This window comes from Typopeltis vanoorti, chromosome 21 (assembly GCF_054136105.1).
Source record: "Typopeltis vanoorti isolate ZY-2024b chromosome 21, IOZ_Tvanoo_1.0, whole genome shotgun sequence".
Classification (NCBI taxonomy): domain Eukaryota; kingdom Metazoa; phylum Arthropoda; class Arachnida; order Uropygi; family Thelyphonidae; genus Typopeltis; species Typopeltis vanoorti.
In genome coordinates this window covers 58,255,017-58,279,437 of record NC_143569.1, presented here as the reverse complement: position 1 = coordinate 58,279,437, position 24,421 = coordinate 58,255,017, and the positions used below count along the sequence as shown (strand labels likewise).

Sequence of the window (24,421 nt, the reverse complement as noted above, 5' to 3'; positions counted from 1 at the left end):
TACTGTGCAGATCTGATTTGTCGTACTCTTGAAATTGTCAGATTATGAAAAATTGGTGTGCCTTACATGATTTTAATAAGCTGTTTTGTAAATCATTTGGAAGGTGACATATAGATTTACAGTGTGTAGAGCTTTCTCAAGGTTGCTTGGAAGAAAGACCATAGTTACTTATTATCTTCTCTATAAAGCAGCAGTTATAATTATTAGTGAGAAAATTGGATTTTTTGAGTTGTTATTGTAAGAGCAAATCTAGGGAGCATAAGTGTGAGTTTGATGAACTTGTATTTTCCTGGTGCTTAACCAAAGATAAATGTGATACATATGTAATGTCTTGTATCTCTTAGTGCTTCATTTCTTTTTTGGACCAAACATTGTGACTGCTTCTTGGTTGTCCTAGAATGAATCTAAAATGGAATCCATTTGTTAGTTTTGACCTTCAAGATTAATTGAATTTTCTGATGGATTGCGTTTTCAAAGGAACATTTGTAATTCTTTTGCTGAAGAGCTCCAAATCACAAAAATATTGTCCACATAGCTGAATGACATGGAAGGGATGCAGAGAAAAGATGTTTAAGGTGCACTACTTAAAATATTGGATGAAGTGAAATTGGTGAATCCATTGCTGTTCCTTCTATCTGTTTACAAAGTTTTTTCATGTGAAGTATACAGTATATCTGGAGGAATTTTTTAATAATTCTAGTGTTTGAAAATGGAATGTTTATCAATACTAGGACTGTATCCAGACTAATTAAAATGTTTGGATGAATATAGGAGTAAATTAGAAATATTTTAAAAATTTTCAGTTTTTGATGTAGGAAGGAGAAATTCCAAGAAATGGCTAGGGATAAAAAAAATAGATGTTTATCCAGATTAGGAAATTGTCTGTATATTAGAGGCTTACATGTGTGCAAAACACAGTTAGCCTCTATATACAAGTAGACCAATCAAGAAGAAATTTCACATGGAAACTTTGTTTACTTATACTTGGGTAAAGGATGAAAATAAGAATATAATTTGTTAAGCATAATGCACTTTGTAACCAAGTGAAAAAAACTTCTCATCTCATCTTCCTTATACCCTCTTTTACCTTGCGGTGTCGAGGGTCCATTGATCATCGGACCTCACTCCGTTTACAGGATAAGGTGGTCAGCCTTATGCCCCGGTGTATCCTTTGGCCTGTAGTGTTGAGTTCTCAAGGCCAGTTTGCCTGCTTTGTGGGATGAAAACCCCCAGAATAAACTGGGGGAAAAACCCTGCTGTCCACGCCCAAGACTGGCTAACTTGGCTATGGCTGAGGAAGATCCTTCAGCTCCTCACGTCACCGATGGGAATTGAACCAAGGACACTCCTTCCCCAGGCATATGGTTGTGAAGCGCATAGCCACTAGGCTAACCACGCGGACTCCTGTGAAAAAACTATCTGCAGCTATCTCTGATTGAGAGTATTTTAGTAATATGGTGATGTATCATTTTACTACTCATGTATGGAAAATATAGAACTTCTTCATTATCTTTCTGAGTCTCATTTCTGCTGATGAGAAGATGTCAATAAAGATCAAACTGATCATCTGGGTAGCAACCCTTACCATAATGTAGCGGTACGCATATCCATAAGGAAGTATGCTTTGCATGATGGGGTACTGAGGAGACAGTTGATGTCAAGTCAGTAGCCTTTATATACAATGATATACAAGTAGATTAGTCACAAAGATACTTCACGTGCACACTTAGCTTACTTAAGTAAAGAATTAAAACAATAATATAATTTCTTTCAAGTTCAATATACTTTGTAACCAAGTGGAAAAAACTTACTACAGTTTTTCTAAGAATATTGGAAAAGCAAAAAAAGAAAAAAGCTACGATTTAGTAATTAACTGAAGATTGACTTTTTTTTTTTCTGGCAGATGATGCAATAGATCAGGAGTGTCAAACTCAAATTGGACTGCAGGCCATTTGCTATAAAAACTGTATCTCAAGTGGGCCGCAAAAAATTTTCGACTAAAAAAACCTGCACTAATTAGAATCGAAGGGAAGTGAAAAAATGAGTATAAATAAATTGGAAAATTAATAATAAAAATTTTATTTATTCTAAACATTGCAAGACATAAAATAATAATATAATGATTATGACAACTCAAAAAAAATAATACTATAAAGAATATTTTTATTATATTAATATTTACAATAGATAGCATTTAATCCAAATTAAAACGAAATTAAATTTTATTAATTTCGTTTTAATAAAACAAAAATTTTTAGAATGTATAAATATTTATATATTTATACATTCTAAAAAAAAAGTATAAACTCTCATTACTAACCATCACAAAAATTTACAGAACGTCCTGTTAGTTTGAAATTTTTTGTGTTTGCGTTGAAATAAAGTACTTCTATATATATATATTTTTTTTTTTGGTGGTGGGAGGGGGAGGAGCCTATATTTTGAATTTTTAAATGTTACTGAAAATATTTTGGGGGAAATTTATAAAATTTTCCAGTTAAAAAAAAAAAAAAAATATATATATATATATATATATATATATATATATATATACATACTTGCATAATATAATTATAATAATTTAATTTCAGTATTTTATTTTTTTCCCTGACACTTGACAGCGTTTATTATTAACCAGCCTGTCAAAATTTGGAATCAAAGATTGTAAGCATACGACCTTCATTATGGCAGAAAGGTTGACGTCGGTTGATCTTGAACTGTGGGCTGTTTTGTTACCTTTCATACATGAGAATAATTGTTCACATAAATAGGTGCTTCCAAAGTAGAATATTTGCTGCAAACTTTTTTATTTCCAAATATTTTTGACCTAAATAACTGTATATTTTTGGTACACCAACTTCTTGGTATTTCGCTTTTAGAATGGAATCATTTTGGAAATCAATAAGTTCCATTTGAATACAAATAGGAGCTTTTTTGAAATTAAAGGAAAAAGGATCCATAAAAAGTGAAAAAACTTCTCCTTGAAATCTTTAAATCGCCTATCAAATTCTCCTTTTATCTTTTCTAGTTTGGGACAATATTGAGAACAGGTAAAACTTTGATTCTTATTGTTCAACTGTTCACACATAGGAAAGTAATTTAGAATATTCTCTTTTAAATGATTTTGAAACAAAACTAACTTACATCTGAAACTTGCCAGTGCATCATACATGTGTGTTATTAACTGATCTTTCCCCTGAAGTTTGACATTTAAATCATTCAAATGTCCTAATATCAACTAAGAATGCCAGATCTTGTACCCATGTCTGATCATTAAGAAATGCAACATCATGATTTTTCATTTCTAGGAACAATTCGATCTCCTCTAAAAGTAAAAAAAAAAGCTTTTTAAAACCTTATGACAAGATAACCAACGAATCTCTGTGTAATAAGGTAGCCCTTCAAATTCACACTCCAAGTCTTTTAGAAATTGTGCAAACCTGCGGTGATTGAGGCCTCTGGATTGGATGAAGTTCACGGTATTTGTCACAGGCTTAAGTACGCTGCTCATTTCCAACATTTTGGAGCACAGGACCTGCTGATGAATAATGCAGTGGAAAAATTGCAGTTTCGGAATGTCTGGATACATTTCCTTTAACTTTGCTGCAAGTCTTGACACAAAACCTTTATTTTTGTATGTCATTGCTGGAGCACCATCGGTTGTCACTGCTACGAGCCTGTTCAAAGGAAGTTGATATTTTTCAAAAATGCCCAAATGGTGTCAAAAATGTCTTCCCCTGTAGTGGTTCCATGAATGGGAATCATTTCCAAGAACTCTTCAGTAATATTCATATTGTCGTCGCAAGCCCGAAGAAACAAAGCAACTTGAGCCACATTGTGAATATCGAAACTTTCATCAAGTGCAATTGAAAAGCACTGTACGTTTGCGGATATTTCTTGCAATTGGTCACGCAGATTATCTGCCATTTTGGTTATTCTTTCAATCACGGTATTTTTGGACAAAGAAATATCGCAAAATACTTGCACATTTTTGGGACATACATTTACGGCTGCTTTTGTCATACATTCCTTAACCAAGGAACCGTCACTAAAAGGTTTGGAATGTTTTACCAATAAATAGCTGATTTCGTAACTGGCTCTCACTGCTGATTCATTATCTTGCATAATTTTTGAAAATACTTGTTGTTGACTTTGAAGTGAATTCTTCATACTTCTTAATTTTTCTTCTCTCAGTTTACCCTCAAAGCGTGAATATTGTTCTTTGTGAATTTTATTGTAGTGTCTTTTTATATTATATTCTTTGGTGATACTAATTGTTTCATTACAAATAATGCACAATTTTGTCCTTTGTTTCAGTGCAGAAGTAATTTAATTCCCATTTTTCTTGAAATTTTCTCCTCTCATCAGCAATTTTTCTTTTTCTTGTTGGCTTGGAAAGCGACATTGCCTTGGTGAATAAATATAGTATTAATATTATTAACAATTTTTATAAAAATGTTTGAATAAAACCACACAAAACTGTAGACCAGTGCACGATACTATTGCAAATAAAAATAAAAAATAATGATAAAAGGGATTCTCTCACTGCTAGATTGTCGTTGAATTGTGTTTGGCGCACTGACTTCAAAGATCACTGATTGACTGTAGCAGGCAATTATAAACTCATAGCTGAATTCCCATGAGTGTGTATGCTGCGCATCACCTGAACATCTGTAGCCAATAGAATTCAACTTTTTCAGTATGCTACCAGCAGCATGCTGTAAATTAACAATGAAAGCATAAATATAGTTTATGACTGATTAGGATTGGATCTTACATTGAAATTGCGACATAAATTTTTATTATTGCAATTATATTATAGCAGATTGTTGCATCCATATTGTAATTATATAGTTTACGATTGATTAGGATCGGATCTAACATTGAAATTGCAATATAAATTTTTATTACTGCAATTATATTATAGCAGATCGTTGCATCCATATTGTAACTATAAATGTCATATGAAAACGAATAAATTGATACCGTATTTACTCGAATATAACTCACACTTTTTTCCACAAAATTAAAGATAAAAAATCATGGTGCGAGATATATGCGGGAATTTTTAGAAACTAAAGTTTTCAGAAAAAAAACTGAAAATGGGGGATGACTTACCAAGAATCTCCTCTTTGTTATAGCTACTTCCGGCCTCCAGAGCAGTTTTCTTGTATGCATTGTCAAAGTCATCTATCCAAATAGCGTCATCTTCTTTCCCATTATTCCAAGTAAAAATTACAAGTAATTTACAAGATTTTAGATACGTAATGAACACCCTTCACGAATGTCTGAGAAGTGAAAGGCAGCAATGGTAGGCCAGTAGAGATAGAACAGCTATGAAGATGTGGATATGATTAGTGTGGTATTAACAAAAGTTCACGTTACCAAAACACAAAGTCAAGCCGACATTTTTGAGCTGAAATGCTAATTCTCTTCAACCAAATTCCATAATATCGTCTTAACAACATTCACTCTATATGTCTTAGTTTTAACACGTTTACGAATTTTATTGCAGCTTTGTGTTTGAGTTAGTGGGGCACTCACACGCATCTAACTAAAAACAATAGATTTTAGTTAGATACTGTGTTTGCCGGTGAAACATATGGTTTTGCATAAGTCTAAGCAGTATGGTTAATGTGGGAGGGGGACATGTGATTCATTAGTTAGTGCCATTTTTATACCAGTTGTCTCTAATTGCAGTTGGGGAAGGCATGTTGTTTACCGCATTGAGCGAGTTATTGTTCTGATGTGAAAGTGGTTAAACTTTATTTTCGTGTGCAATATACAGTACATGCAAAACTTTTTAATTTCTTTTTTCATAAAGTAAAATCAGGATACAGGGATGTGAGTTATATGTGAGGGCGAGTTATATTCGAGTAAATACGGTATTTCTGTTTTATTATAAAAAGCTATCATCCTTTTTTTAAAATCTTTCCTTGAGGCGTTGGGGGCCGCACGAGGCCTTCCAGTTTGACATCCCTGCAATAGATCATCCAAGTGTAACAGGAGTGGCAACAAAGTTGGACAAAAATTATGGCCAATACCAAAGGCATGCAGTTTGGACATATTGCATGTTTCCTGCTTTTGGTTGTTTCAGAATTAGTTTTGGATGTGTGAGTAGTTTTCTTGCAGCTATTCTGGACTTGCATATTAAGCAGTAAAACAAGATGGGCATTTGGATGAAAGCCAGTTATGGGAACTTGGTTCTTAAAACGTGCTTGTACACATTTTGGAGAGCTAAGATTTAGATAGGAGATGGGAATTTAGAGTGGAATGGAGAATAAATGTTTCCATTCAATAAGAATTACATTGGTGATATGTTTAGTACATGTGCTTGGCTTGAAACAGATGTTAGAAGATCATCCCACTTGGCATTCTTATGGCAGACAACACATGGATGAGATTGGCTATGTGCTTGTAGGGGAAGAGAATATTAGATTGTAGTTGGAATTTCCTAGAAAGACAAGCAAAATTCACAGGGTTGCTCGTCTTTAAAATCATTAAAATTAAAATCTCCAAGGATTAGGACTTCACTGTTAGAAAATTGACTGATTAAAATCAACATTTAAAGAAAATAAATTTAAAAACAGTTTTGAATAGTTGGTGGTATTAGGAGAATGATGGAGACAACAAATGAATTGATAGAATGGAAAAAAGAGATTTTTATCTAATGAAGATAAAAAAACAGATTATAAGTTGCATAGCCTTTCACCTGGTATACCAGAACCAACACATGCACAAGTACTAGCAAGGAGTAATTCTAGGGTGTTTAGTAAGTGATTTAACGTTATTTAGTATTTTGATAGGCATGTGAACAATTTGTGTGAGATCATTGATGATAGCAACTTTCTCAGCATTTCTACCTGTTTATATGCATTTGGGTGAGAGAACCTACTTTGTGTTGTGCACATTAAAATCTCCAAGGATTAGGACCTCACTGTTAGAAAATTGGACTGATTAAAATCAACATTTAAAGAAAAGAAATTTAAAAACAGTTTTGAATAGTTGGTGGTATTAAGAGAATGATAGAGACAACAAATTAATTGATAGAATGGAACAGAGAGAATTTTATCTAATGAAGATAAAAAAACAGATTATAAGTTGTGGAATGACTTCTAATGGGACTATATTGATCAAGTACATATAATAAACAACTATGTTATACCAACTAGTTTCACCAACTAGGGCTGTTGGCATCTTCAGGGTACATAACTGATGTCAGGCACTGAAAAGTAAAAAAATGTTACAAACTATAATCAACCGATTCCAATTATATTAGACAAAGAACAGAGCGCGTACAATACATGCATAGAGTGTGCATGATCTCAGTTGTTTTTAATTATGAACATTCTATAGTTGGCACTGCAATTCAGTTCTGTTGAGTTAAGAATCTAATAAGGATCTTGCAGATCACGGGCAAGATTAATCCTTGGTTCCTTTTAAGGTTTTGTATACAGCGGGCAACTGCTGTGGCTTCTTTAAAAATTCGGGAGCGGAAGTCCTTTATTTAAGGAATTGTGCTTCTATCCCACTCTATGATATGGTACGTTCTTGAGAAATGAAAAGCTAACTCCGATTTTTTCTTCTCTGTTATTATTGATGTCACCAATGTGTTCTTTTTGCCTAATTTCAAGGCTCCTTGAAGTCTGGCCAATGTAATTCAAGCCGCACGAGCAGGGTATGTTGTAAACTCCAGCATATTTGAAGAAAGGATGGCTATCTTTTGGAGATGTTAAGAATTGCCTAATCGTTTCTGTAGGTAGATTACTCCATATTAAATGAAAAGACATCAAAATTTTCACTAGATGTTAGAGTTCACAGAGGATATGAAATAAGCAGTAACCACTTCCTTGTTAAAATAAAATTAAGATTACCACCTAAATGGCTACAAGTAACAAGAACAGAAAGAAAAATTAAAACATTTGTTTATAAAACTAGACTATTGTATGACACAAATGTACAATGGCTATATGAACAAAGAATTAACCAGTATCTAGATAAAATAAAACAAAATGAAGAAATAGAAATAGAATGGCTTAATATAAAAACGATACTGAATGCAGCAGCAAATGGAAAGCTAAGGAAAGACCAAAAAATTCAATGAAAGAAAAAAACTGAAGATCTGGGATGATACAATCAAAGAAATAATCAAAAAGAAAAAAGAAGCCTATCACAAATGGTTAAGCAGTAAAAGATTAGAAGATGAAATAGAATATAAAAGAATAAGAGCCATAGCTAAAAGAGAAGTCAGAAAAAGACATAGAGAATCATGGAATAAATTTGTTTCTAATTTAGAACATGATTTATATAAAATAAGACCCAATGTATATAAGATTTTGAAACACCTAAATGCAGATACCAAAGAAAACGTAAAATTAAACACTGAATTGAAATTAGAAGAATTTCTAAATTACTACACAGAACTGTGGACAGACAAATATTTTAAAAAAGACAACTGGCAAACAATTAACGAAAATGAAAAGGAAATAACTGAAGAAGAATTAGAAATCAGCCTGAAAGAAACAAGAAACGGAAAATCACCTGGAGAAGATAAGCTAGGTTCAGAACTATATAAATACGCAGGAACAAGATTCAAAGGAAGACTCTTATTATTTTTAAATAAAATTTACTCAACTGGTATCCCCCCAATAGAATGGAAAAAAGCAATTGTGATTCCTATCTTTAAGAAAGGTAATAGAGATGACCCTAAAAACTATAGAGGTATCAGTATAATAAATTCATGTTACAAAATATACAGCAGAATCTTAAATAACAACTAATGAAATATTCTGAAAACTTTATTCTAGAGGTACAAAATGGATGGGACGATCATGTATAGACCCAGCCTTCTGCCTAAAATTAATAATAGAGAAAAGAAGAGAATATAATTTAGAAACACATATTGCATTTATTGACTTTGAAAAAGCATTTGACAAAGTTAAAAGAAACATATTATTTAACATATTAAAAGAAAGACAAATACCAAATAATATCCTAAAAGCTGTCACAAGTATATATGAAAATAATCAAATACAAATAAGATTAAATCATGAGCTATCATATACAAGAAAGATAAACCAAGGGGTCCGACAGGGATGTCCCCTCTCAGCAACTCTTTTTAATATCTACTTAAATGAAATAATAATAAAATGGAGTAAAAATTTACATCAAGGAATTAAACTTTCACCTACAGTTAACTTAAACACTCTCCTCTTTGCAGACGACCAAATAATAATTACAAATTCTGAAGATAACTTACAGAAAGCTATTTGAAATCTAAATGAGATATCCAAAGATTATGGTATGATAATATCAATGGAAAAATCAAAAACTATGGCCTTTAAAGGACAAAATCCAGCAAGAACTAAAATAGTATTAGATAACAAGATCTTAGAACAGGTGAATTCATTTAACTGCCTAGGATGTATGATCACTTATGAAAATGAAAAAGACATAAATATAAAAATTGCAAAATATTTAAAAATAACAGGATTAATTAACTCTATATTTAAACCAAACCTAGTTCAAAAACAAACGAGGCTAAAAGTATACAATACATTAGCCCTACCGGTCTTAATGTATGGAAGCGAAATCTGGACAATAAAACAAAAAAGACAAACAAAGATTAACAACAGCAGAAATGAAGTTTATGAGAAAAACTGCAAAGTATACCCTATTTGATCACAAAAGAAACGAAGATATTATGAAAGAATTAAACCAAGAACCAGTTGAAAAAATTAAAAAATATAAACATAAATGGATGGAACACGTTCAAAGAATGAAAACAGAAAGATTACCAAAACAAGCCTTAAAGTACAAGCCATTAGGAAAAAGAAAACCAGGACGTCCTCTTAAATGATTCAACGATGACTTCTAAGGCCGGAACAGGCCATACTAGGCCTAAATCCTTGATACGTATGATGATGATGATGATGATGTTTCTGTAGGTTTAAAGGCCACTCTTATTTTATGTGGTCTAAGGTGTCTTACAATCTTATTCGAAACTGTCCCTAAGTATGGAATGACGATGGAAGAAATATAACGTATGTCATCTCGTTGTCTTTGTGGGGGGGGGGGGGTCAGAGAAAAGTAGCTTGTGGACGAGTCTTTGAGGAAATCCATTCATGGTAAGGTTGTTAGTTATGAGGGATAGTTCTTCTTGGAGGTCTTGTTGATCTGTTGTAAGGATAGAGGCTGGGTTCTTCAGCATGTGTACAATGCTAAGTTTCTGAGAAATGTAGTGGGAGGAAGTGAAATGTAAATAATGTCCTATATTCGTAGGTTTGCGGTAAACTGAGCGGCTGATACCACCATTCGTTAGCTTCTTAATTAAAGTGTCCAGAAATGGTAATTGGTTATCTTTTTCAAGTTTTAGAGTGAATTTGATTGTGTGATGTAAAGAGTTGATCTTTACACCACAGACTTCAAGGAGCCTTGAAATTAGGCAGAAAGAACACGTTAGTGACGTCAATAATAACAGAGAAGAAAAATCAGAGTTAGCTTTTCATTTCTCAAGAACGAACCATATCATGGAGTGGGATAGAAGCACAATTCCTTACATAGAGGAGGACTTTCGCTCACGAATTTTTAAAGAAGCCACAGCAGTTGCCTGCTTTATACAAAACTTTAACAGGAACCAAGGACTAATCTTGCTCATGATATTAGATTCTTAACTCACCAGAACTAAATTACAGTGCCAACTATAGAATGTTCCTAAATAACAAGTGAGATCATGCACACTCTATGCATGTATTGTATGTACTCTGTTCTTTGTCTAATATAATTGGAATCAGTTGATTATAGTTTGTAACATTTCTTTACTTTTTAGTGCCTTACGTTAGTTATGTACCCTGAAGATTCCAACAGCCTTAGTTGGTGAAACTAGTTGGTATAACATAGTTGTTTATTATATGTACTTGATCAATATAGTCCCATTAGAAGTCATTCCAGAGCTTTTATGGTCAAGAAAATTAAACGTTTTTTAACAGATTATAAGTTTGTTAGCCTTTCACCTGATATACCAGAATCAACACATGCACAAGTACCACCTTGAAACAGAATAAGTCAAAGTGTACAATTGAGATAGCCGATAAGAATAGTGCTCGAAGAGCTGAAGTTTGAGTTTTTGTTAAGAAAAGCAGTTTAAATTTTGGAGACTGAAGATGAAAATGGACATTGTTGAGGTGGGAACTGAGATCATGTATGTTGAATTTTTTCTTGACAATTATTCATAAGACTATTACACTTTTTTTATATAATCTTTGTCAAGTAGCTTTATTTTATTCTCCTACATGTTTCGCCAATTTTTCTATTGGCATCCTCAGGGAATATAAACTAGTAAGCTAAAATAAAGGTTACAGACGTTACAGACTAGATTATAACTGATGGTTCTAATTCATACAAAAAATTGGTATTGTGCGTGTCTCGTTAACGTGATTTATTCGTTATGGCTCATGACGTAATTGTTATGAAAGTTCATTTCTTTGATGTTTAATGATCTTATAAAGGTTTTCCAAATTTCTGGTAAAATTAGACCTTGATTCTTGTTTAGGTTTTCAGTTTTACGGGCGACTGTAGCTGCTTCTTTAAAGGTTCTTGCATGGTAGTTATCTTCTATGTATGGCATAAGGCTCTTATCCCACTCAATGTAATGGTTAGTAGAGGCAAAGTGGCATGAAAGGCCTGAAATCTCTTGTCTGTTATTATTATTATTATTATTATTATTATTCAGGCCTCCAAGGAGTCAAAAGACTCATCAAGGGGAGCGCCCCCCCCCCCCCCCGAGAAACACAAAGTCTATCATACCACTCTTTAAACTCACTGACCGTTCTCGCTCCCACCACTCCATCAGGCAATGCATTCCACGGCTCAACCACCCTCCACACAAAGAAACCACTCCTTACCCTCTTGCTCACAGTTTCCTTTCGTAACTTCCAGGGATGGCCTCTTGTCATCACTCCTTCCCGCTGATCAACCAAGCGAAAGAACTCCCCAGTGTCAACCCTGTAACCACCTCTGAACAGTTTAAAAGTCTCAATCATATCACCTCTCCTTCTTCTATCCGACAAACTCTGCAGTCCACATTCCCTCAGCCGATCCTCATAACTATCCTTGTACAGTCCTGAAACCATCTTTGTCATCCGTCTTTGTATCCTTTCCACAGTTAATTTATCCCCTTCAAATCCTGGGGACCAAATCTGAGAACAATAGTCTAAGTGTGGTCTGATCAGAGACTTATACAACGGAATGATAACCCTCTTATCTCTGCAGGTCAGTGTCCTTCTCATAATAGCAGCAATCCTCTGTGTTACCTTCACCACCTTTGCAATATGTCCCCTAAACTTCAGGTTTCTATCAATCATCAACCCCAGATCTCTTGTCTCTCTTACTTCCTCCAGCATAACTCCTCCCATAGAGTATGCAGCATCCCATCGATGTTTCCCAAACCTCAAGACCTTACATTTTGCTGCATTAAACTGACAACCCCATTCATTTGCCCATCTATCTAGCTTATTTAAATCCTCTTGCAGGGCTACCACATCTGCACTATTACTAATAATCCTTCCCAGCTTTGCATCATCTGCAAACAACTGAATATCCCCCTGCAATCCACTGGCTATATCATTGATATAAAGGTTAAACAATATAGGTCCTAGTACTGAGCCCTGTGGGACCCCACTTGTAACCCTCTGCCTCCTCGAAACTGCTCCACCATACACAACTCTCTGATACTTATCAGACAGCCAATCCTGAATCCAGTTGACCAATCTGACATCCAGACCCATGTGCTGCAACTTAAATATCAGCTTATCATGTGGCACCCTGTCAAGTGCCTTCGCCAAGTCTAAGAAAATTGCAGTATATGCCTTTCCCTCATCTAATGCTCTTGTAACTTTATTATAAAAGGCTAGCATATTGCTAAAACAAGAGCTTCCTTTCACAAATCCATGTTGATTCTCACAGATAACATTACCCTCATCTGCCCAATGCTGTATACGGTTCCTCACTACTTTCTCCAAGATCTTAACAACTACTGATGACACACAGACTGGCCTATAATTAGACACTTCCAGTCTGTTACCACCCTTATTTCTGACATATCCTATGTGTTCTTTCTTTCTCGTTTCAAAGCTTTTAGAGGTCTGAATCGTAACTGTACTGAGATATTGGACGTCATCACGTTGTTGATGTGGTATATCAGTAAAGAGAATCTTGTTATAGAGTCTTTTTGGGTAACCATTTAAAGAAAGTTCTCTGGATATTGTGGTTAATTCCGTTAGTAGGTCATCCTTGTCTGTCGTATACTGTATAGCTCTTTTCTTGAGACTATGGATAATGCTAAGTTTCTGAGCTATGTGATGAGCTGAGTTGAAATGGAGGTAACATCCAGTATTTGTAGGTTTTCTGTATATAGATAGGTTGATACTATTATTAGTTTGTTTCTTTATTAAAGCTAGATAGGGTATAAAGGCCTCGCCTACTCCCTATTAGGGAATAAAAGGCGTTAGTTGATTTTTTTTTTTTTCTTTATTAAAATGTCAAGGAATGGCAGTTTTTTATCATTTTCCATTTCTAATGTGGATTTGATGGTATTGTGGAAACTATTGATTTGGTTGAGGTAATTCATTAGTTCTTTCGTATGATCCCAAATGATAAAGATGTCATCTACATATCTGTACCAAATTTTCGGTTTTGGAATGATCTGGGATAAGATTTTTTTCTCTAGATCTTCCATGAATAAGTCAGCACAAGGAGGTGAGAGGGAGCTACTCATAGCTAATCTAGTGAGTTGTTTGTAGATCGTTTTTTGCCAAATAAAATAGTTAGAGTTAAACAGTGATTGAACAAAGTAGTGATGTTTCTTGGGAACAAGTTGTCTAAGATATTGATGACTTCAACCACTGGAATGTTAGTAAACAGAGATGTAATGTCCAGGCTTGCTAGTATATCCTCTTCAAAGATAGGGATGTTTTTTATTTTATCTATAAAATGTTTTGAGTTTTTAATATAAGTATCCGAGACATGAATGTGTTGTTGTAAAATCTTCGCAAGATACTTAGACAGTTGGTAAGTGGGAGAATAGATTCCATCAACTATTGGACGTAATGGTATACCTTCTTTATGAATTTTTGGAAGGCCATACAATCTAGGAGTTAGTGGGTGCATTGATTTTAGTTTTTTTATAATTTCTATAGGCCAGTTATTCATTCCACGTAATAATTCATTGGTGTCATTATGGTTTTTTGTGGTAGGATCTCTACTGAGAACTTCATATACAGACCTGTCAGATTATAGATTTTTAATTTTTTCTTCATAATCTTTAGTATTTAATATAACTGTATTATTACCTTTGTCGGCTTTGAGTATGATGATATCTTTATTATTCCTTAATTTGAGAAGCGTTCTTCTTTCCTTTTGGTTAGAGTTGGTGTTAGGAGATCTTGACGGAGTTGAAAGGATTATGCTGCTTTTTAATCGTAAGTCATTAGCTATTGGAAATGGTAGTAATGAGAAGGCTTTTTCTAAGTTGCAGATGAACTCTATTTTAGGAATGACAGTGGGTTTTAAAGCAAAATTGAATCCTTTTTTGAGGATAGAGATTTCAGGTTTACTTAAAACGTGTTTAGATAGGTTAATTATCACTTGGTTATCTGGTAGAGATGGTTTGCAGTTGCTATGATTATCATACAGCATATTGAATTTATCAGTTTGTGTCTTTTTGCTGTGATTAAATGTTTTGGTAAAACTGTTGCTAATCATATTGTCTAATAGTTGCCATGTCTCAGCGTCAAGATTATTAGAGATATCTGTGAATAAATTATAGCGCTGTGAGTCTATTTTGCTAAGCATGAATCTCGTATGGAGAATTCTTTCTCTAAGAAGAGCATACGAAGTTCGTTGGTAAATCAAGTTGGCTTGTCTAGTTTTATAATATTGTTTCAAACAAAGAAATTTTGGGATCACGCTATTGTCTCTACATCTTTTATTGTTGACTCCTTGGGCCTTGCACATCCCCTACCACTCTTTGTATTCTAGTTTCCATAATGGCAATTAATAAATTACATTTGACAAGAAATTATCTTGTTTAATCCTTTACCCAAGTGCAAGTAAAGTTTGTGTTTGTGTTATCTTCACAACTAGACTACTTGTATGTAGCAGCTATTAATAGTGCTGATGTCCAAAGTAGCATTTCTTTTTTTAATAGTCAGTGATCCATTTTGTCTCAGTAAAATCATGAACTGTGGACACAATGAAGTTATGAAGTTTTCCTTTTTTATCTTTTCCTGGAGTTGCTGGTTTTGATTGTTTTTAATACATAATAACTCTCCTTATTCTCGTTGCATTCTAATGCTCACTCTTATCAAGCTCTCCTACATTGAAAAAAAAAAAAAAAAAAAAAAAACACACACTCACACTCTCTCTCTCTCTCTCTCTCTCTCTCTCTCTCTCCAGCATTGTTGATTTTTAATTTGTACTGTTATCTTCTAGTTGCTTACAACTACATTGCACTGAGAATGGCCATAAAGCTTGCCTAAAAATTTTGCTTGAAAATCAAGTATTATTCATTTTAACCAGTTCAATTTTTATCATGTCATTTTTTTACAACACCTCCAAGGAATTCAAAGACTCATCGAGGGAGGGCACCTACTCTATAACTTTCTGTCTCTACCACTCGCTCCATCAACTACTGCGAACTGCATCTACACCAATGCCATCTACTGCCCACCACCACTACTAGTATTTTCACAGACATCCATGCCCAGTGGATTCAAAATATCTATCGAGAGGTTATTTCTAAAAGCATTCTAAAAATTCTGAGGAATGATCTCCTGAACGATGAGTCAGCAACTTTAGTTCCTTTTTTTATAGTCTTTATCTCCAGCTTTTCTTTTCATTTTCTTGTAATTTCCTCCACTTAATTGAAGTTCATCAAATAAAGCATATCCATGTTTACAATCCATCTCCCCACATGACAAGGAATGTAATTTTTCTTTTCCTTTAAACATCTTCTTCATTATTTCATTCTCTTTTATGTCTTTTTTTTTTTTATCTTATCCTTGCAGTATTTTTCTAGCAGCCTCTTTCCTGTTGATTGCCAGAAATGTCATGTTGGAAAGGTTGCACATTTGTATAATCCTGAGAGAGCAATACCATCTGGTCTTATTTCCTGGTTACTCTAGGCAACAAGATCAAAGGCAATATTCTAGACGTGATCCAAGTCACTGACTGGGCAAGAGAAAATATTCTATATTTCAAGTTGTCAAGTACCATGTATATATTGTAGTTCACCTGCATTCAAAGAATTCGCATACAAACATCTTCCAAAGAGGATCTTCCATCATTCTTGTGCAGCATCTTCACAAGTCCTCTGGCGATCATTAATTCAGAATGTAAACAGGCCCACGAATCTGTAATTTCCTAGTCACAGATCATATGGATGACATTTGATTCGTTCATCAATATAAGTTTAATTTCAAAGAAATTGACTTTTTTTTTTTTTTTTTCAAAAATTATTTTGATATTTAAAGCTGTTTAAATCAGCTTTTGATTGTAAAAATATAACTCAACACTGTTATTTATTTTAATAGGTGTGCAAGTATCACCTTGTGAAATTTTGTCCAAATGAACTGTTTGTAAATACTAAAGCAGATCTTGGTCCATGTAATAAGATTCATGATGATCACTTGAGAAAAGAGTAAGTTTTTATGCATGTATGTATATGTCTGTGGTGTGTGTGTGTGTGTCTATATAATTATGTGCGTGTACTCTTGTAATTAAAAACTTCATTTTCTTTGTTGTAGTTTTGTTATAGTGACAATATAATGTAATGATAAATAGAATATAAAGTTACAGTTTAGCTTTATATTTGGATGTAGGCCATTAAGATAGTTTTTGAAATGTTCCGATTTCTTCTTTGAGCATTGCCTAAGATGATAAAAATATTGTCAACATGACAAAGCAAAATTTTTTGCCTTTTTTATAGTATCATTCTCTGGCTTTCTTTTCAAAATATTCTATAAGTTGACCAGCACCAGATGTGTGTGTGTGCGTATATGGGGGGGGGGAGTCCATTGCAAGATGTTGTTTTTGTTTCTCAATATGAATCTTGAAACCAAAAGGGGGAAAAAATTGTTTTCTAAGGTCTTTAGTATCTAGTGGAAAAAGTTCTCAAAGAAGATCCAGAATAACTTCTTTGGGAAGCATTTGTGCATAGGTTGGTAGCATCTAAGCTTGCCAGAATGTATGCTGGTTTTATTAACATCTTTCATTCCTTCAGTAAAGTGTAAACCGATTTTAACAAATGGCCCTGTTTTACTGAATGTCCCATCAGTTGGGACAGATTCTGGGTGAATCTATTTTGTCTACAATTGGTCTCAAAGGTACTTCTAGTTTATGAATCTTAAGACTGTAAAGTTTTGGAACTGAAGGGTGTTATGAAGTAAGACATTTCTTTATTTTTTCTAGTTAGTTGACTTTCTTTATGCTTTATTTAACTCTACTAGTTTTGCAAGCTCATAGGTCAGCTTCATCAGGAGCTTATTTAAATTGCAAAAAAGGTTAAAAAAAATACCAGAGAGGTGAACATAAGTTTAGGCAATGAAAGAATATAATGGATTAAAAAATTAAGCTAAACAATGATGAAGGTAAGAGAACACAGTTGATGCTTCCATGTACTGTAATGATGTAATGTGTATCGATCTAGATAAAAACATATGATTGGTATATTAAACGATTTATTATTTTTTTTCTTGACCACAGAAGCTATGCAAATTGACTATTTGGGAAATGTTGATCAAGTATCTGAGAAAAACCTATTTAATACCAACTAGTTTCACCAACTTAAGCTGTTGGCATCTTCAGGGTACAGGACTGATGATAGGAACTAAAGCAAACAAAACATGTTACAGACTAGACATTAACAGAATTCTAATTATAAATTACAAAACAACACTGAACATGTGCAATACACATGTGGCACGTACATGATTTCACTTGTTGTTGTTTAGGAACGTTTTATAGTTGGTACTAAAGTTCATTTCTTGTGTATTTAGAGATCCAATTAGGGTCTTCCAGATCTTGGATAAGATTAAACCTTGGTTCCTATTAAGATTTTCTACAGAACGGGCGACTGTTGTGGCTTCTTTAAAAATATGAGAGCGTTAATTCTCTTCTGCAAGTTTTGCAAGTTGAATGACCCTATTATGAGCCACGAATAAACTTTAGTCCTTGTGTATTTATAAAATTCTGATGTGTGACCTCACATTCACTTGAGATAGACTGAATAAACTCGTATTGAATAAAAATCCTTGTGGAACAGTTGTATCGAATTATCAATCATAGTGTTCCAGAAGAGGATTACCGTTCTCTTATTTTTAAAGAAGCCACAACAGTCACCCATTCTGTAGAAAATCTTAATAGGAACCAAGGTTTCATCTTATCCAAGATCTGGAAGACCCTAATTGGATCTCTAAACACACAAGAAATGAACTTTAGTACCAATTATAAAATGTTCCTAAACAACAACAACAAGTGAAATCATGTACGCGCCACATGTGTATTGCACACCACGTTCAGTGTTGTTTTGTAATTTATAATTAGAATTCTGTTAATGTCTAGTCTGTAACATGTTTTGTTCACTTTAGTTCCTATCATCAGTCCTGTACCCTGAAGATGCCAACAGCTCAAGTTGGTGAAACTAGTTGGTATTAAATAGTTTTTTTTCTCAGATACTCGATCAACATTTCCCAAATAGTCAATTTACATATGATAGGTATGATCAAAACACTAAGGGGCAGAGCCTAAAACATTACAGAATTATAAATAAAAAAAATGTAAAATGCTATTACCTCACTCATACCCTATATCTTAATGGATATGGGCTCAAGACAATCCAGCAAGATTTTAAAAACTCCACCCAAGCAAGCAAGAATTCTAAGGTGCTGTACGTTCCTTCATCAGTAATGTTGCTGAGGGAATTTTTTTTATTTACTGTAGAACCATACATAAAAGTGCCTTTCACTCCACTTCACGAAATTTCCAGATTCTTACACCTTCAGAACACCTCCCCCCCCCCCCAATCATCCTCTAAAGAAACCAGCAGTCTACAAGATTCACTGCTCTTGTGGCATTTGCTATGTTGGCCAAACAGGGTACTCCAGAGAGATCTGCATATCAGAGCATTTCCAAGATGTTGAAAAGAAATGACAACACAAATCTGGATTAACCTTTCACACAACCATTGTCAAACATCCTTACTCTGACAAAAAAAACAGAAATGTTGTACATTGAGCATAATTGTTTTGTAAGGAAATTCAATCAGGGTTTGGAAATGATGATACCTGCTCACTATAATAAAAACAAGTGTGCAATACTGTACCAGATTTGGTCATCATTCATTAAATATTCAAATCCATGGACCAGGGTTGTGGCACACATTACATTACAGGATTTGGCAGTGCCAACTTGATTTCTTACCTTCACACCTTTTGTTGTTTAGTTTAAGTTTTTTTTAATCCATTGTATTCCTTAATTGCCTAAAGTTCACCTAGTGTTTTATCTTTTCACACATTCCTCAATGCCTAACAATGTCAAGTTCCTGTCATTTTTAATATGATTCTGCTATTGAAGCCATCTGTTGACTCTCCTAATTTTTTGTCACAACTTTCATATCTGTGGTCTAGTCTTTGAGTGACCGTTTTACTTCTAACCCAGCTCTCAGATCCATAAGTTAAAATTGGTGCTAACAGTATCATATATACAGTTGCTTTTCCTGTTTTGACTAATCTGTCTCTTATTTCATATAGATTTATTTAGTTGGCTCCTCATCCTATCAAACTTGCTTATGCTATTGTCTCTTTCCACATTTAATTTGTGATCTTCACTAAAAATGTGTGCATATATAGCTGAAATGTTTTATTTTATGTTATTTTGCACTTGATTTTGTATTCAATTTTGCATCACCGTATATCGTTTGATATAACATCCTGTTTACATCCTATAATTATAGCATTTTTAACAGTTTTTCTCTTAGCACCTTAAATACAAATCCTTCTTACTGACCCCATAATTTCTCAATTATTTGCCATAAAGTCAAAATCTGGTCCTTAGAACCCTTATTTCTCCTGAAATCAGGTTCCCAATGTTTCTCTTGCACACTTTTTCTTAGCCTCTTCTCAAGTATGCTTGCATTAAATCTTACTGGAGTATTCAGTAGGTAAATTTCTCTGTAATTCTTACATTGTTTTATTTCTCTTTTTACATATGGGTACCATGAAAGTTCCACTCATCATCTAGAATTTTATAATACAGTCATCCCTCGACTTACGTCCGGGTTCCATTCTATCCGGCAGGATGTAAGTAGAATCGGATGTAAGTTGATACATTAAATCAACAGAGTTATAGGGGTTAGGGACTTAACCGTAATAAGTATACTGTCATTTTAATTTTTAAACCTTATTATATGTACTGTGTGTGTTACTGCCACTATTCCAATGTGCTTTGCTTATTCCTCTTCTTCTTTGCATCATAAGTTTGTTCATAGCAAGCAAACGTGTCATATACTTTCGTCTCTACTATTGAGTAGCATTCAGCATTGGGGTCCATGTCTTCAACCGTTTTGAGAACATCGCTAACTGCGGAGAACATTTCTGCAAGACCCTTCACTGTGAATTGTTTAACTACCTTTCCTTGTTTCTCTTTTCCCTCTTCCTTTCCTTGTTTTTCCCTCTTCTGCAACAGTTGTTTCTCCAGTTCGACCAATTCTTCATTGGTCAACTCTTCAGGGGAACTTTCTATGAGTTCAATTATGTCGTCATCATTCACTTTGAGATTCAGATTGTTTGCTAGGCCCACTATTACAAACTTCCAAAATCATGCACAAACCTTTTTAATATCTTTTTCCATATGCCACTCATACATTGAGAAATCACTTCGTCCCAAGCCACAGCAATAATTTTAATAGCATGATAAATATTGAACGTTTTCCAGAATTACATGAGAGTCTGGTCATTTCCTTCAGTGGCAGAAATGGCTTGTGAAAAAGTTGTCCATAGATAATAAGCCTTAAACACTGCAAGAACTCCCTAATCCATCAGTTCGATGAATGAAGTAGTGTTTGGAGGGAGAAACATGAACTTGAACTTGGTAAAGATCATCGCTATAAGACTTACAAGACGGATGACCTGGAGCGTTATCCAGAATTAATAAAATTTTAAATTCTACATTTTCTTTCACACAATAGCTTTTTATTTCACTCGCATAACAGTTGATTAAGGCATCTTCAAACAATTTTTGAGTCATCCATGACTTCTTATTACTCTGATAATATACTGGGAGGATGCTTCCTAATGTTTTTAAAGATTCGTGGATTCTCACTGTGCCATATCACAAATGGTTTCAGTTTATATCCAGCCACATTACCTGTAACAGAATCGTAATATGGGCATTAAGACTGAAACTTGGTAATAAAATAATAAAGTAACACGTAAAAACCACAGTGAAATCTTTAATTAGTAAAAAGACAGATATTTCGTACTAAAAATAATAGTACATCTTCGGTGTCTGCAACAGTAATAGGAATGGAATACAGGCAAACGTTCGGGGGATCACCTATTAAAATACAATAGTTACTGCGTGCTAGGAAATAATAGAAATAACAAATTCAATCTATTAAGATAAATGGTTTTTTACATAAGATAAAAGTCTCCCAGATCTTTGAGAGAGACATACAGCCATTTCTATTTAAATTTGGTTGGTGTAAGATAGTTTCACAACTTTCTTTGAATAAGCGTTCATATTTAAATCTGCATCTATGGAGGAGAACTGCTTTATCCCACTGGACACTATGAGTAGAGTCAATACTGTGCTGTGCCACACCAGACTTCAGAGGTTTGTTATAATCAATATAATATTGATGTTCTTTTATTCTTTTTTCCAAAGAATTGCCAGTTTGTCCAAAATAAGAGACATTGCATTCGCAAGGTATTTAGTAAATGCCAGCCGAAGATAGAGAAGACATTTTATCCTTTATAGAAGGTAATAAAGAAGAAATTTTGTTGATAGGAATATATGTTGGAATCAGTTGATACTTTTTTAGAATTCTACCTATAGGTTCTGAGATTCCTGGAATGTACGGAATAGGAACTCTGCAGACTGTTGAAGAAACTGTAGGTGTTGGAACATAAGAGTCAAGTATCTGTTGGATTTGATTGGAGTTATAATCATTTGATTCCATTAACTTTTTAATGATGGAAAGTTCTTGTTGTAAGATTATACCTTTGATAACTTATAATTATACCTCTGAAATCTACACCTTTGAAACTAGGTATAGATTTCAGCTTTTTGTGGATGAATGCTCGGGCATTTTTTTAAACAAGGACGTTTCATCCATATTAAATAATTGCTGTGGCAAATAATTTTCCTCGGTAATAATTTTATCCAATTTTTCCCAAAACTCCTTGGCAGCTTTCTTAGCACTTGCAGAATCCCATACATTTTCACATTATGCAGCGCAAAACTCTGCTTGAATCTCATGAACCAACCGGAAGAAGTGTTGAATTCGTAGTCATAATCAGGTTCTGCTTTCTCCTTCAACATGTTAAAGAGACTTAGTGTCTTCAGGTCATCTATATATAGCCGAAAATGTTATTTATTCCCTTATGGGATCACGGGCGTAACTTGAACGGACGTAAGTTGAGGGATAACCACACCTTCTGAATTATGCAGTGCAGCCACAAAAACTTATATTCCAGCTGCTGTTATACACTTCAAATTTTTGATGGCTTTTTCTACCTTGAGTGTTGATGTGTACTCCTGGTTATATTCCTCTTGTATGTTTTCTACCACAGCTCTGCTGCATTTTTATTTCATTTAACAATCTTTCATAGTAATTACTCCAAGCATCTAGATTATCTTCATCAAAATCTTCTAGATGTTTGTGGGTCATGACCCACAGTTTAAGAACCGCTCTTTTAACTTATTCAAAGATTAGTTAACTGAGAGATTGGTTATTTGAAGTTGTATAATTGAGAGATCACTGTAAAAGGACAAATGGGAATAGCTTGAGAACCATAATTTTGAAAACAGCAGAGCTGACTGATTTCTCAAAAGGTAAGATCTCCCAGGGTCTTTAATCAGTGGAAAAATAACCCACATTGCTTGTCTAAGAGGCATAACTGAGATCCTAATACAGTTTTTGGAATGAGATTCCTCTCATTCCTAATACAGGAATGAGATTGTTATTGCCTGAGAAGGCTTGTACAGACAAGCAGAATTTCCTGTGTGCCATAGTTGATTGAAGCATTTAATGAAGGCTGTTCCCAACCTGTATCTTCACTGAGATATGTGCAGGGAATTGAATATGGATCGGTATTGGCAGTTGTATGCCTATACGGAAACCACTGACTTAGTTTCTAATTCAGTGGCCGGTATGTGTATGAGTTTTCATACACATACTGGCCACTGTTTGAACCACTGTTTTTTTTTTTTTTTTGCTTATACAGAAGAAGCCAAGGTATCAGCAGAATTTTATATCAAGAGGAATGGGATGTCCATTTTCTCTGAATTCAATATATCTTACTCTCTACACCAGGTGTTTATTTATTGTGAAAGGAATGTGTGTATATTACAATCCATAACTTTGTTAATATTTGTGAGATTTTTATATAGAGACGTTTATATTATTTGATCTCTTTATTTCTAACAATTATTTTTAATTTACGAGTGCTTTTTATTATATTTATTTATGTACAAGGGTTCACTCCGATTGGTGCAATGACCTTTTTTTACTATTTCTTTCAGAATCTAAATAAATCACCGACTCAAGACCAAAATACAAAATAAACACATTTAATATAACAAAAACAATATATATACACTTCAAAGAAATATTACATAACTAACTACAAATTAATTGGATCCAATTAATTTGCATTTAGCTTTTTAAAAATAAACTTACACTTAAGACTAGACTAAACACTTTGTTTTCACAATGACAAAATGTTCATAGCTAGTTTCTTTCTCTGTCAAGGCCCTTTTCCGAAGATATATGACTTTATTCTTCATTTTCATAGGATCCTTTTTCTTCACTCATTTAGCACACATTTAATTCTTCCTGACTCAATTCTGTCTCCTTTCCAGTAGAAATAATAGTTAGATCCGGCGTCCTTAAGACAGATGAAACTTCCTAATCAGAGTTTTCTCAAACATTCCTTTAGAATGCGAATAGCAATTTCTTATTTTATTCATAATGCTTAATGACAGTTTTATCTCTTCCACTTTAAAGGAATTTAAAGTTCTACGATTCCCTTTTCGGAACCTACTATAAATCTTTCAATTAGTGTTTTTTCCAATATTCCTTTTAAAACGCCTATAGCAATATTTCCCTTTTATTTATCAATACTTATTCCACTTTAAACTTAAT

At 33.8% G+C, this 24,421-nt stretch overlaps 1 protein-coding gene across 6 annotated transcripts in view; it reads left to right on the top strand.

Annotated features, from left to right (window-relative positions):
• The window catches only part of LOC150094878 (luc7-like protein 3), a 231,239-nt gene that overhangs the window by 37,056 nt on the left and 169,762 nt on the right, over positions 1–24,421 (top strand). For all 6 annotated transcript variants that reach the window (XR_016550110.1, XR_016550109.1, XM_090410860.1 and 3 more), the window contains exon 2: positions 16,590–16,696. Coding sequence is in view for 4 of the 6 variants with exons in the window: in XM_090410860.1 (XP_090266986.1) it covers positions 16,590–16,696 (107 nt within the window). In the remaining 2 variants the exon portion in view is untranslated. The remainder of the gene's footprint in view (positions 1–16,589; positions 16,697–24,421) is intronic.